General features: G+C 42.3%; 1 protein-coding gene across 1 annotated transcript; it reads left to right on the top strand.

Annotated features, from left to right (window-relative positions):
• The first annotated feature begins 5967 nt into the window (after positions 1–5967).
• On the top strand, positions 5968–15065 carry KCNK18 (potassium two pore domain channel subfamily K member 18). Its single transcript, XM_032780764.1, has 3 exons — positions 5968–6184; positions 7526–7672; positions 14239–15065. Exons 1-3 carry the CDS (start codon positions 5968–5970, stop codon positions 15063–15065), a joined length of 1191 nt encoding a protein of 396 aa, XP_032636655.1.
• Positions 15066–15268: the final 203 nt, after the last annotated feature.

Genomic DNA, 15268 nt, shown 5'->3' with positions numbered 1-15268 from the left:
GTGGTTGCTTTTCATAGAATCTCCCTTGACTGGAACCACCACTTTTGCTGAAATACCACTGTTTCTGTGAAGAGTATATATAGCTATGTTCTCACTCATAGTTGGTGGAGAGCAGGAATATAGTTGGGGAGCAAACCCATATGGTGCTTCTAGATTCAGAAATGACAGCACCTGAGCTCCGGCATCTCACCATTAGTGACATCACAAGCATTAACACAAACAGAAGGTATATTGCAACTTCTTGCCCAGTAACCTTTGTACCCAGGGCTGGCACAACCCATTAGGTGACTTAGGCGGTCGCCTACGGCGCTAACATTTAGGGGACGGTGGCTGCCCCAGTCGTCGGTGGTATTCCAAAGGTGGGACCATCCGTTGCCTCTGTTGGGGGTGTCATTTCGGGAGCGGGACCTTCTGCTGCCTAGGGCACCAAAAATGCTGGTGGCGCTCCTATCTGTACCTTCTTCCACACAGCCCTTATGCATGGGATGAATTGCTTGAGCTGATCTGCAAGGATCCTTTATCCTGTCCACACTGAAGTCCCTCTTGAAGATTCACTTCTGCTGTGCTGCGTATGATGAATTGCAGTGAGTTGAATAAAAATGGTCTATTGTTGGACCTCTATCTCCTTCTTTGTCTGTTTTTGGATTGTAAACTCCTTTGAACAATGACCACCCAGTCTCGAATGTTTGGAAAGAGTCAACCACATCTTGGGCAGTGTCATAAATTAAAAAATGATAATAGTGTTAGAGGAATGTCTCACTCTTTACTATGAAACCAGCCTATTCTTATGTACTGATGGCAGCTGCTTTTGTGAAGGATGAGAGTGCAAGCTCTTTGGGGCAGGACCCATCATTTTGTTCTGCGGTTGTACAGCTCCTAGCACAATGGGGCCCCAATCCATGACTGGGGCTCCTAGGCACTACTGCAATGCAAACAAATAATAATAATAATACAATATTTTAGTGCAAGCTAAGACTTTTTACCCTATGGCTTAAAAAAAGATACAAGTTCCTTCCCTATGTTTGAAATGAGCACTAGAAATTAACCCTGTTACTGGCACATGGCTTTATGGATAACCTCCTTTTAGGGTAAAGTTCAAGCTGCACAGAAAGCCAGCACAAGCTCACACATCACTTAAGCCTGATTTTGAGGGCTCAAGTGGGACTGAACTGGTGCATAGACCATGTGCCAGGCCCTCTGCTAGGTTCATCATATATAGTGGATACCCTTCATAATCCAATAGTTGGATGAGATGCTTTTCCATTAGTATCTAACTCATAGACTCATAGACTCATAGGTCAGAAGGGACTAACATGATCATCGAGTCTGACCTCCTGCACAAAGCAGGCCACAGAACCCTACCCATCCACTTCTATAAAAACCCCTAACCTATGTCCGAGTTATTGAAGTCTTCAAATTGTGTTTGGAAGACCTCACAGAGATCCACCAGCAAGTGACCATGCCCCACGCTGCAGGGGAGGCGAAAACCTCCAGAGCATCAGCCAATCTGCCCCGGAGGAAAATTCCTCCCAACCCAAATATGGCGATCAGCTAAACCCTGAGCATGTGGCAAGGCTCCCCAGCCAGCAGTCAAGAAGAATTCTCTGCAGTAGGGGTGCCCACATGGTAATGCCCACAATATCCCTTGGCTATCCACCATATGCATATTTATAATAGGCTAACAGATAATTGCTAATTTCTGTGTTTTGGGGATTTCACTTTGAAACTTCTAATGCTGATGGTGTCATATCAATAATAAGACGAATAATTAAAACCTTTCCAAGAGGTAGGGATAAATTTGTCCTTTTGAACCTAGGTTTTTGGCTAACGAAAGTAGTGTAAAGTTGCCACCTCTGTTCTAAGAGCTTACTGCACATAAGTCACATGTTCAGAGTGCTGTACAAACATTAATTCCAGAGAAACAACTTTCTGCTATCTTTGGAGGCGAGCATCTTTGTTATAAAAAGAAACTGTTGGACTGAGCTAGCCTCATCTACACTAACGTTCTGCTCACTGCATTAATTCTGCAGTGACTTGAGCCTTAGTAGAACCATGTTAATCTCCTTTGTTTATTGGGAAACCCAGAGCTCCTGCATTGCTTCTCAGTAATGTTCTATTAGCAGAACCTTGGAGTGAGGTCTCGCATTCCAAACACTAACATCAGTGAATTGATCCATATGTTTGTACCTCTACTATGAAGCAAAATTAAACTATTCTCATCCAAATAACTGAACAAGTACACTTAGTAATGCTGTATCCTCTGCTTTGATTTGTTTGCACCTCTTTAGCTGCAATGGATCTTCCATTCACTGGCAAGAATTGCTGCACTGAATCTGCCAGTGGCAGATATTTCTGCTTCTTGGACTAATTCAGAAAGGGGTTCAAGTTAGTGAACAGAAAAAGATGAAGATGAAGAAATTCTGGTGCACTTATTTTTAATGTGCAAGATAAAGTAAGGGCAGCATAGTCCAGAGGAGAGTGTTTGGGTGACTAACCAAGTGGAACTGTCAGGGACCTGACACCCAGTTAAGCACAAGCAAGTTTTTCTCTAGCCAGAGGCAAGGGAGTAACAAATTGACTCCCAGTTCTGGGCAACCCAACAACCATCACATAAGCTAAACAGATTGAGCTCTATTACTTTTTACTATAAGGCTTGTTTTCTTGTTCTTTAAATCATTATCATGGCTCTTCTCTGAATCCCTTCTAATTTATCAGAATCCTTCTTAAATTGTGGGCACTAAGAGTGGACACAGTATTCCGGTATCAGTCACATTTGTCTCAGATATAGAGGTAACATATCCTCCCTACTCCTACTTGATCTTTCCCTGTTTATACATCCAAGGATCACATTAGCCCTTTTGGCCACAGTATTATTCATGTTCAGCTGATTATAGAGGCACTGCTTCCCTAGATAGAGTCTCCCATCTTGTAAGTGTGGCCTACATTCTTTCTTCCTATATGTATACATTTAGCCATATTAAAATGCTTGAACCTGGCTTATCAAGCAATCCAGATAACTCTATCAGGTGACCTGTCCTCTTCATTATTTACCACTCCCTTAAGCTGTGTGTCATTTGCAAACTTTATCCGTGATAATTTTACATTCTCTTCCAGGCCATTGCTAAAGCATAGAACCAGGAACTGATCCTTGCAGGACACCAGAAGGAACACACCCATTCTGATTCTTTGTTTACAATTACTTTTTGAGACCCAACAGTTAGCCAGTTTTTAAATCCATTTAATTTTTGCTTTGTTGATTTTGTATTATTCTATTTTCTTAGCCAAAATGATGTGTTGTACCAACTCTAATGCCTTACAGAAGTCTATTACATCAACACTATTACCTTTATCAATCAAACTTGTAATCACATAAAAAAGTCAAGTTTGCCTGACAAGGTCTATTTTCCATCAACCTACATTTTAAAATGTCAGTACTGACTGGACCTGACTACCCCAAAGTGCACTTCAGTATGCAGAGATATTCATGCTCACGTAAGAATGGGAAGCACTGATACTGCAGTGCATTTCGGAACAAAAACAAGCCAAATCCTCCAATTGTTAGAACGGAATTCTGCAACGTACTGAGTGCTTTCAATTTCCATTGATTTGAGAGTGCTTAGGTCTTTGCAGGACTAGGATCTCCCTCCTTACTCTCATACTATTCCCATTGGAGTCAATGCCTCATGCAAACTGTAGCAGTCATAAATCTGTCCTTGTATAATTTCTATAAAATACTTACAAATATCTATCATTTGCATCAGACTTGTTGAAAAAAACAAAGTTTGAACCTGGCTAGACATTGTGTTACGTGGACTTGGATAGTGGAGCATTTAAAAGTACAGTATATTGAATGTAATGGAGTTTGATTGAAGAGCATCTAAATAGCAGATCTGTTGACAAAATAATGGATGGTTATATGCAGGAAGAGTTATCACTGATTATCTAAAAGCCTCTCTGTGTACAAAGAAAGGAGTTTCTAATTTGAACTTTTGTAATCAAAGAAAATCAGATGAACTACAAATGGTAATATACATTTATTGGTATTGGATTAATTAAATCTTGCAGGTTTGCCCAAAAACCTTTTCAAGTGTTATCTCTAGAGCAATGTGTATTTTCACTAATGAAAGAAATGGAGTTCAGAAATGGCCTTTAGGAAATGTGTAAGTTGTGCAGTCCATTAATATGAAAAGGAAATGCAGACTGCAAAAATCTTTCTCAGTGCTAGTAGCATTAACTCAATTTGGACTAGCTTGTGCTTACCACAGTTTGGTTTTAAGCATTTGAGCCCAGATATGTAACACAATGACAGTGGGAAATGCATTAGATTAAGCAGCTAATGTAAAAATCATTTACTGAATATATTTTTTATCAAATTCTCTCATTGCTGCAAGCTCCAAGCTTGACACTTCAAGTGGCTGAGGATGTCCTGGGAATCGTGAAGCTATCTTTGGTCCTACTGAAGATCAATGGGACTGAAGGATTCAGCACACCTTATAGGACTGTGGCTGAAATTTGAGAAGCAGGTGACAAAATCATAGAATCACAGAAGATATGGTTGGAAGAGACCTCAGGAGGTCATCTAGTCCCTAGGACAAGTCATGCCACCACCATGATTGCAATCCTGTGATGTGAAAATGCTGTAGGCTTTCTTGCTAATTAAAACTGAACTACAAAAGATACACATGAGCCATTTTCAAGTGTTTTAAAGGTGCATTTACGTAAAAAAAAAAAGAGCAGATTAAACAGAAAAAAGGATTTCTAGGTCTATTGCCTAAAAATGATGTACTGGGTCCAGTGAAAAATAAATAAATGTCAGTCAGTCATGTAGTCTGTCATACCAGGGACTAAGCCCTGAAAAGCCAGCTGAAGATCAGAATGCAGCTCCCAGTCCCTCCTTTCCTAGCAGGTGGGCAAAGCTGGGATGAACATACCACACCTTGGAGCTCCACCATGGAGCACAACCGAGGAGCTAGCTTATAGATTTTAAGGCCAAAAGGGATCATTATAATCAGCTAGTCTGCTCTCCTTCATAGCAAAGGCCATAACATTTCAGCAGCTGCTAGCTCAGTATCTTGTGGGGGTACTAGAGGATTTCCAGACTTTGTTTAAAGCCTTACAAGAGATGGCGAATTTCCCACATCCTTTGTAGCCTGTTCTAGTTACCCTCATTGTTAAAAATGGCAAAGGAGAGTGACAGTGCTCATCGCTTTCAGTGTCTCAGAGTGAGGGATAAGAGTGAAAGTTTTGGTTTTGAAGGTAGATATGCTTCCAGAAAAGTCACTAGCATGGGGCTAAAAACTGGCCAAGAATTGGGCAAGGACTTCATGGTTTGGCCTCATAGACAAAATCCTTTACAGTTAAAGAAAACAACCAATATAAGGTGGCCTAGACAGCAGCTTCATACATCAGTAGGAGAAACGGAATTATTCTGCAGCCCTGCCGGAATGACCATTAGTACAATGGTAGAGTCCCAGCACTATCTGCCTCTGATAAATTATAGGTCTCTCCCCTTCATTCCTGGTGGAATGTCCCATATCACATACATGTCCTTTATTTACACCATGCATCTTTTCATCTGTTACTGCAAAATTTGCTTCCATTGTGCCAGTGAAAAGCAAAAGCTGAAGTTCAGTACAAGAAACTTTAAACTGCAATTTACTCCAATAGATACATACAGTAACTGGTCATCTGTGTGCATTACAGCTCTACCTGATCAATAGTAATTCAGTGCTATAGCATGCTGTATCATCATCTGACAGATATTTTAAGACTTGATTAGTCATAGGCTTTTTCCAGGGCCCACTGGGACACTACTACAGTGTTCAATTATAAAGTCCTCCTTCTGAAAGCATGAAACAGGGGATTTCTCATTTCCCAGATAAGAGACGCCTCACTGAAATACCAGAAATTTCTCACTTCCCTGTTTCTAAAAGCTCTAGCTGATTTTTTCCTAACAGAGTCTTGAGGATGGAACTCAGATCTCGTCCCCAGCAAGACAAAAAGATGTGCACAAGAGTGTTTTGGATGGTGTTTCCTCATGCCTGCTTCATCTCTTCTTTAGTGATCTATGCTTTTCTGGGGGCTGTCATGTTTTCTCACATTGAGGGTAACAGAAATTGTAATGAAAGTAAAGAATATAAGGATTTTATACTGAAGCTGTGGAACCTCTCAAAAGATTTAACAGGTATGTGCAGTAATAGAAAAATGACTTTGCTTACAGGGTATTACCAATCCTCTTGTCATTCAAATTAGATTGCTTAACTTGTGACTATATACTTCAAAATAATGAAGGGTAAGCGTGGAGGCAGCTTTTCCTTATGTATAGAATGTATTTATTTGCTTTAATTATGATTTCCAGGCTGTAAACTTCCACGATCCCTATGTGAATGTTTGACTAGATTTTTGTAGTGCTTGTCTACTTCTCTTTTTCTTGCATCATTGGAAAGATTTAGAGTTACCCTGGGTAGCTGAACAGTGACTGATTGCTTAGCTATTGTAATAGCCCTTATGTGGGTCTCCTTTTGTCACCTAGTAATCGGAGGTTAGCCTGCTGCCTTACAAAACAAAAACATTACAGTTCAGAGAGTCAAAGGAAAGCTGGATCCTAATAATCATTTATGTGAAGGATGGGTCCAAGTACAGGCGATATAATGTCAGGATGGCAAAGAAAGAGAGGGTGGTAGCACTTATTCATTGTCTACAGCAGACTAAATAGATGAAAGAGCTTGAAGTGAATGGTCACTGGCTCCTTCTGAGGGCTTGTCTACACTTAAAAAATTACCAAAATAATAACTCCAGAATAATTATTCCAGAAGAGTTATTTATTTCAGTATAAACCCTCTGTGGACACTTATTCCAGAATATGAGTGCCTTTTTTCAACTGAGCTTACTCTCAGAGAGGGATTACAGGGGGTAAGTCACACTCCAAAGATGCCTACATGTGCAGGCTATAGGAGTAGCTGCTAGAGATAATGCATTTGGTATTCGTCCACAGGTAGGGGCCATGGGTCTCAGCAATAGATCACAAATGGAGACTTTTCTGTTTATCTTCTGATTACAAATGGTTTTACTTTCTTAAGTAAAAGACCATGCTGGTTGCACCTCTTTTCCCTCTCACCTCTGTCTCCCTGCAGTTCAATTATTCAGCCAGAAGAAGAATAAACCAGGTATCTAAAAGAGAAGAGCTGGATGTCATGAAAGACAGATGTCAAATTTTCTGTCATTCTCGCTTTGGTATATCTTCTATCTTTCTCCTTTTAAAAATTATCCAGTTTCTTTGTACTCGTTTTTTAATGTTATATGCTTTCACCCATCAGCCCACCCTCCTCTGTTTCTTCATCATAGCTACTAGCCTGACTGCTTACAGCTTGGGCAAAGATACGTTTGTGTGTGGATATGTTCTTCTTTTAAAGTAACAGAGCCAGATCCTCAGCCGGCATAATGGAGCTATGCTGATTTACAGCAGTTGCTGGTGTGGCCCAGCATCTTGAAGTAGTTACCACATGCTATTTTGTTATTCTAACAGAAAATATGACAGAAAATGAGAAGATATTTAAGAAAAGAGTCCATGACTTGTTTACCGAAACTAAGTTGGAATGGCTTGCCGATCCAAAAGAACAATGGTCTTTCCTCGGGTCTCTCTTTTTCTGCTGTACTGTGTTCACGACAGTGGGTAAGTTGTGAGGTAAAGTACACTTAACATTTGATGCTAATCATTGCATTTAACTCATGGGTTTCATCCAATGAATTCACAAAGGACGACCTATATTTGTGGTGAGTAATTCGAGTTAAAATGTTATCCAGTGCTCTGTATACCAGTATATTCTAATGCATTTTAGCACTGAGGTTGTTGTAACTGGACATGCAAATTAGCTGCTCAGGTGCATGCACACATGGTCATCATGACTTAATGCAACTTTTTTGTAAAAAAGAACAAACAAGTTTTCTCTGCTGTTTTGGTTCAAAATGTGCTCTTGTCCTCCCCACTGTTGTGTGTGATACTGGGTGTTGCCCTCCACCACAGAGGTGGTGATCTGATTTTAAAGAGCTTCACAGTTATTGAGGTTGAAAAGTGTGTTATAAATACAAGGCATTATAACTAATTCTTTCTTGCGTATCCACTGAGACATACTGAGAATGGCTAGTCAAGCTTCTATAAAGTACTCCTGACATTTTCCAGTCCGGCTCCAGATGTAGACAGATGACTTAGATACAAACAAAAATGACCTGTTCTAGTCCCTTCTCTACAACACTGTGGGGTGCTACTTTCCATGTGCTTCTGCTGTTCTTCTTGACACCAGTCTCACCTGTTGGCAAGCGCAGGCAGTGACATAGGATATTATTCCGATTTTACATAAACTGGTTTTGTAAAACAGATTGTATAAAGTCGAGTGCATGCGGCCACACTAAGCACAATTAATTCAGTCGTGTGCGTCCATGTACCAAGGCTCGCGGTCGATTTCCAGCAGTGATTGCACTGTGGGTACTATCGTGTGCTTACCATAGTGTCGCTGCAAGTCTCCCTGCCATTGGTTCTGGAGTTGATCCTATGCAAAAACCAGTGTGGCAGGTGATTTGGTAATTGTGTCAGCTCATCCTCTCTGATGAAGGACGGAGAAGTATTTTGCGCCCTTTTCCTGGTGCCCTGGCCGACGCCATGTGCGACATGGAGCGCTTTGCCTTTTGTTCACTGTCACTGTTGTGTACTGGATGCTGCTGAAGAGCGACGCTGTACTGAAGCTAACGCAGCTTCATTTCCTTTGCAAGGTGCAGAGCGTTCCCATTTTGTCTGATCCATTGTAATTTGTGACGATGACGGGTTTCAGGTATTCCTTTTGTACGTTCTGTGCTTCATGTGGCTTGGGCTGCCTCGCTGAGCGTCACTGGGGAGATGTGACAAATGGGATGACTGTTCGGACATTCCTTCTTTATGTTTTGTCTAAGTAGAGTCAGGTCCTGCTAGAATATGGGGCAATGTACTAAAGAACCGGGAGCACAGCCATCTGTGTCAGAGCCCCGATACTCCCGCCAGAATGATGATGCTGCGTCTTTGCGGGGGTGCCCTGCAACAAGCGCCACCATTCTTCCTCTCTCCCCCAGTTCCTACTACGTGCAGTGTCCCTTTGTGTGATGAATAATACAGTGGAGATAGAACCTGGTTTAGTGAGATCAATGAGGGGGGGCAGCCGCGTTCTTGTGTCCGGCAGGACATTAAAGGGTGGGGGGGGGTGGTGAGGAGCCAGCTCCAATCTGCTATGATAGTCAGGCAGTACAGATCTCTTTGGGTAGTATTAAGTGGGGGTTGTGCTGATGGGCTCAGCCTTCGTTGCTTGATGAGGCCAGTTACCGCTGTTCTGACCATCTGCCGGGAGATGCACGGGAGACATTCATCATTTTTTCCTAGGACCCGGCCGTACTCATGGCAGCTCAGGAGCTGGCTGATTGATCCAATGGATGCGTCTATTGTACCGTTTAGACGGGAGGGATGCTGTTTGTTCAACTGCAGAACCCTGTCTACCAGGCTGCGTAGTTGGGGGTGACATTGAACAGTGCGAGAACGTTTTTTTCCCTTTTCTTTTGGGGGGGGGGGGGGTGTAATTGACACTGATACCTGAAACACCGGGACATTTGGTTTTGACCTTCAGGCATGGCGAGCTCAGCAGATGCAATGTTTGAGGACTGCGGGATGTGGGTAGCTGAAGTCTCATACCCCTCACCTCCACTGACATCGTGTCTTTGGTTTCCGCTTACGTGTCACATTTGCATCGTGCTTTGGCTTGTCTATCGAAGCTGGAGTTTTTCAAATGCTTGGATTTCGTTTGCTAACGGAGTCTTGATAGACAGATTTTTCCCATACTTAGCGATCAACAGTGATCTCCCGTATGGTCCTTGCTGGACTCTTTTTGGATTTGAGTGCATGCCATGTGTAGAGTCCCGTGGGCCACACATAATTCAATTTGCAGGGGCTTTTCCTGCTACCTGGCCAGTGATCACGAGTTCAGATCGCTTCCAGAAGCAGGTCACAATTGGTGCACTGTGAGTACCGCCGGGGCCATACCGTCCACTTTGCGGCCTCTCCGGACTGCAATACCGATTTCAGCGCTACTTCTCTCGTCGGGGAGGAGTACAGAAACCGGTTTAAAGAGCCCTTTATATCGATTAAAAGGCCTTGTTGTGTGGATGGGTGCAGGGTTAAATCGGTTTAACACTGCTAAATTCGGTTTAAACGCATAGCGTGGACCAGGCCTATGTCTTCCACATAGAACCACTCAGTTAGAACGTGCATGCCTGAGACAGTGACCAACACCACCTTTTGTGAGGGAAGGTCAGGAGGCAGCAACAGCAATCCAGAGAGGCTAACAAGTAAAGGGACAGAGATAGAAGATTTCTCGGGTGGATGTGTGTGTTTTTTAAAGAAGGTAACACAGTCAGATATCCAGCTGAAACCTGTATTTACTCAACTGAACAAAGTTCAGTTAAACTAAATATGGGTATGAAAAGTTATCTGACATAATCCTTCAGCATAAGACATGACAGAATCTACAGTTTTCAAACAACATGCACACACCCATGTCTCTATAAGTGCTTGGACTCAGAATTCATTCTCCTGTATAACCTCAGCTATACTCCTCCCTATTCCGCTATTAAGAAATCAGTTTCAAGATCTCAAGTCTCCTTCCCACTCCTTAAACCAGAGGTTCTCAAACTGTGGTCTGCAGGCCTGGCTCCACTAATTAGGTGCCTGGACCCTGGAGAAGACATACATGTAAGGTGAGGTGGTGGCCTTGGGGGAAGAAGTGGGGTAGATGAAAGAGGACAGTGGGGCAAGAAGAGGGGGTGGGGGGAATTTGGGATGTGCAGGGCTGTGGTGGCCAGAGAAAGAGGCAACTTTCCCCAGCTCCAGGACTGCAGCTGTGAGGGAGAGATGGCCTCCTTTCCAGCCTCAGCTCTGTGGCGGGGAAGAGACCTCCCTTCTTCCCAGCTCCAGCTCGGAGGCTACTGCAGTGGGGGAGAGAGGGAGAGACGCCTTTTGTTCCCAACCCCAGTTCACGGACTGCCACAGCGGGGGAGAAAGGGCACATCCATCACATTAGAAAGGTTAGACTACTGATATTAAAATATGAGTTGTGTGCTTTTATTTGTAGAACAAAAAAAAAATCATTAAGGTTTTTTTTTATATAGCACTTTTATCAAAGTGCTTTACAATAGTTAGCTAACAGGCAGGGCTGCCGGGGGGGGCGGCAAGAGGGGCAATTTGCCCCAGGCCCTGAGTCCCGCAGGGGCCCCCACTTGAGTTTTTGGGGCCCCTCGAGCAGGGTCCTTCACTTGCTCACTCCCCCACTCCCGGGGGCCCAGAAAACTCTTGCGGGGCTTAGGCCCCCGGAGCTTCTTCTGCGCCTGGTCTTTGCCAGCAGGGGGTCCTTCCACCTCGGAGTGGAAGGACCCCCCCACCAGTGAATTACTGCCGAAGCGGGACCTGCTGCCGAAGTGCAGCCGGGTCTTCGGCGGTAATTTGGCGGGGGGGGCCCCTCCGTTCCGGGACCCGCTGCCGAAGTGCCCTGAAGACCCGCAGCAGGGGCTCCCCGCCGCCGAATTAACGCCAAAGACGCGGTTGCACTTCGGCGGCGGGTCCCACTTCGGCGGCAATTCAGCGGCGAGGGGCCTCCACTGCGGGTCTTTGGGGAACTTCGGCGGTGGGTCCCAGAATGGAAGGACCCCCCGCCGCCGAATTACCGCTGAAGCAGGGTCCCCCGCCACCGAAGACCCCAGGCCTCCGGAATCCTCTGGGCGGCCCTGCTAACAGTACAAACAACATTTGGAAATATCATTAAGTGGTCCGCTGAGACCCCCAGCAATTTTCAAGTGGACTGAGAAAAAAATAGTTTGAGAACCATTGCCTTAGACTACTTTCTTTGGTTACCCCTTTCTGCCCTTCCATGGCTGTTAATCTTCCTCTTTGTTACATTTAAAAAAAAATTCCATCCATTTTCTTTACAGCCTAGAACCAGAATGTAATCAAACCAGGGTGGTTATTATACATGGAATATCCTGCACCACTGGTTTTCTAGATATGACTGAACTACCCCACAAGTACCTCTGCATATGTAGGCAGCGGTCGAGCTACAGCCAGAGTGGGTGTGTCTACATCTGTACCTTTTCTTATGGGACTTCTGTGAGAGAGGCATCAGAATTTTATTTATTTATTTTACTGACTCAGGCAAAATCCCCTCTGACTTCAATATAAGAGCTGATTTGTGGAATGGGTCTACATGGAAGTTTGGTTCTCTTCCATCTCTGCAATTTCATGTTCTTCCACATATAATATTTTGCTATTGCAAATGATTTAAAAAGGAAGACAAACCATAGTTAAAACTAGAAGCCATTAATTTCAGTGGGGAGTTTTGCTTGAGTAAGGACCAACGGATCAGTATGGACACATTTTGCTTAAACATCAAACCAAATTGGCTAAGAATATAATCCAGTGAGTGCTGTAGCTGATTTTATTTTTGGGGGGAGTGCAATTTAAGAGGGTCTCACGCTAGGAATACAAAATAGTTTCCTCACTGGGGAGAAATGAGGAAGAATAGACAGTAGGTGCTAGTAAGTAGTAGTAAATATTTATGACTGGTAAATGTGTCCAAATCTCTTACATGATTTAGGACCTTAAGTCTTATTTTCAGAAGTGAGTTAGGCACTTAGAAGCACTCTTACTCCCATTCTATATGCTTAATCCAAAATAAGCCCTATTTATTGACCTTCCCAGGAAGCTATAAACCACATCTGTTTACTTAGGCTCTTTGGAAGGTCTAAGATACTGGGGGGTCTAGCGGAGGCGAGGAGCAAGGGATATTCATTGTTGTTGTTGATTGAGAGCCATTTGTGTAGGGTGAGATCAGCTGTTGCTTTGTTATTTGGCTGGATTATATTTGTAATAAATGTTAAAGCAACTATAACCTGTGATAGGCACTTTTATGTATATGAATCAAAAGGAAAAAAGAAATCACTCTCCACATATTAATTACAGTAATTAAGCCTCACAACTCACCTCTGCAGAGTAATAATTAGCATCCCCATTTCACAGATGTGGGAATGGAGACACACAGGATAAATAACCTGCCAAAAGCCATACACTGAGTTAGTGGCAGAGGCTGGATTAGAACATAAAGACTACAGCTATCTTTAGTAAGAATGAAGGTGACCCGGCAATTATACTCCAGTATTTGGTTTAATAATCTTAAAGACAGACCCCAAAATCATCTAAGAGGAAACAGTGTTGACTAAGGATGAGAAAAGCGTTTTTAAAAAGGATTCTTTATCCCTTTTTGGAGGACAAAGAAGAGAACTTCCATTAAAAACTTTAATACAATTTCTCTCTATTATCTTTTCCCTAATGGAAATGCATTAACTTAGGGTTAGGGTTTTAACTTCACATCCAAAGAAACAATGGCATAACTGCAGGAAAGGAGTCCTATGTCCTAATTTAATTTGCAGCTGTATATCTTACACTACCATTTTGTTACTTAAATTGATCATTTGGCAGTGGAAGTCTGGTAATAATTTTGCATTAGTTGCATTTGATATTGGTACTTTTTAGACCACTAAAGTAAAGTGTTATTGGTTTCCAGCCATGCTCTTCAATGGAGAAAATGTGTGTCCCCTAGGGTCTAGTTTTACAACTCTCCATATGTCAAATGCAACTCCTGCCATTAAAATCAGATCTAACAAACTGTAAACAGTTTCAAATCATTAACAGTGACAATTATGATCAACAATGGCCCCGAGTCATAAGTCAAGGTGTTGGGATTCATTGTTCCAAGCTATTTAACAGAATAACCAGTTGCAAAAATTCAGGTTAGAATCTCGATCTGAATTTACCAAAATACAGGGAGTTTTGATCTGGTGTTCCATTCTGGGTCAATTTCTAAGTATGAGCTACCACATGCAAAAAACTCTCTGCTTTCAGGTAAGTTTTATGGTTTGTGCATATGCTCGTTCAGAAGGAATACGGTGAAGGTCCTTCTGCTTTAAGTCACACCCATCTACAAAGCCCCAAGCCTAAGAAGTTTTTTAAAGGATTGAGATAAATGTTAAAAAAAAAAAAAAGAAAAAAAAAGACCACACAGACTATTGACTAAAATATCACCACACAAACTATTGACTTAAAACTGACCGTATTAAAAAGTACAACGTTTTGAATACAAAATAAATTGCAGTGTTCTATTTTTATTTTGTTTTTAGGTTATGGCCATAGCTACCCTGTAACAAAGGTTGGAAAATATCTGTGTATGCTATATGCATTATTTGGCATACCTCTGATGTTCTTGGTTCTGACAGACCTGGGAGACATCCTTGCAACTATCTTATCCAAGTCTTATAATGAATTTAGAAAACTTCAGTCAAAAATGTTAGCCTCTAAACCAGCTAAACTGTGTTCTGGATGCATCTGTAAGAAAAACGATGAGATAAAAACTGGATCATCATTGCTTATGGAACACAAGATAGTCATCCAGGAATCTTTAAGTATCACGGAAGTGCTGAAAAGCCATTCCTCTGCTAAAAGGAAGTCACTGCAATACCGGAATGCTGAAATATTTGAAATGCTAATTGCAAGAGAAAATCAATGCCTTATGCCACCAAGAATTAACAAATTTGAAAGATGGAGTTCATGTCCCGAACTAGATTCAGGGAAGATGACCTGTGTCATCGAAAACTTTGGCAAAGAACTCGAAAAGCTAGATGTGCCCATCTTGCTAATGGCACTAATTGTCTTTGCATACATCTCCTGTGCAGCAGCTATTCTTCCAGTGTGGGAAAAACACATGGATTTTGAGGAGGCTTTCTATTTTTGTTTTATCACCTTGACAACAATTGGGTTTGGTGATATTCACTTGCAACATCCCAGCTTTTTCTTGTTTTTTTCCCTTTATATTGTCATCGGTATGGAAATAGTCATCATTGCTTTTAAGCTGGGACAAGACCGATTGATTGGCTTGTACAGAAAGGTGATTTCATATGTTAGTAAGAAGACGTCAAGACAGTATGAGAAGTATCCATTTAAAAAATAGACATCATTTCTCCCAGTCACATTCACTGGCGATTGCAATCAGATAAAATTGTTAGTGCGCTTTCTTCTCCCTGATTTATGGAAGGCTTAGAGGGAACCATATTTCCCCCTCATTTACATGAGCTCCACTTGTTCTGAAATCATGCTGTAAACTGGTGGAAGGCCTCAGGAGAAAATAGACAGGTGCAGTCACAAAGGTTTTCC

This window comes from Chelonoidis abingdonii, chromosome 15, assembly GCF_003597395.2.
Source record: "Chelonoidis abingdonii isolate Lonesome George chromosome 15, CheloAbing_2.0, whole genome shotgun sequence".
NCBI classification, from domain to species: Eukaryota; Metazoa; Chordata; order Testudines; family Testudinidae; genus Chelonoidis; species Chelonoidis abingdonii.
The sequence above is the reverse complement of the archived record's forward strand: the minus strand, read 5'-3'. Positions and strand labels throughout refer to the sequence as shown.

Excerpts from the sequence above, each read along its gene's own strand:
- KCNK18 (XM_032780764.1), top strand. The coding sequence starts at position 5,968 with ATGGAACTCAGATCTCGTCCCCAGCAAGACAAAAAGATGTGCACAAGA. Across the intron at positions 6,185-7,525 it reads CCTCTCAAAAGATTTAACAG|AAAATATGACAGAAAATGAG; the intron begins GTATGTGCAGTA and ends TTATTCTAACAG. Across the intron at positions 7,673-14,238 it reads TACTGTGTTCACGACAGTGG|GTTATGGCCATAGCTACCCT; the intron begins GTAAGTTGTGAG and ends TTTTGTTTTTAG.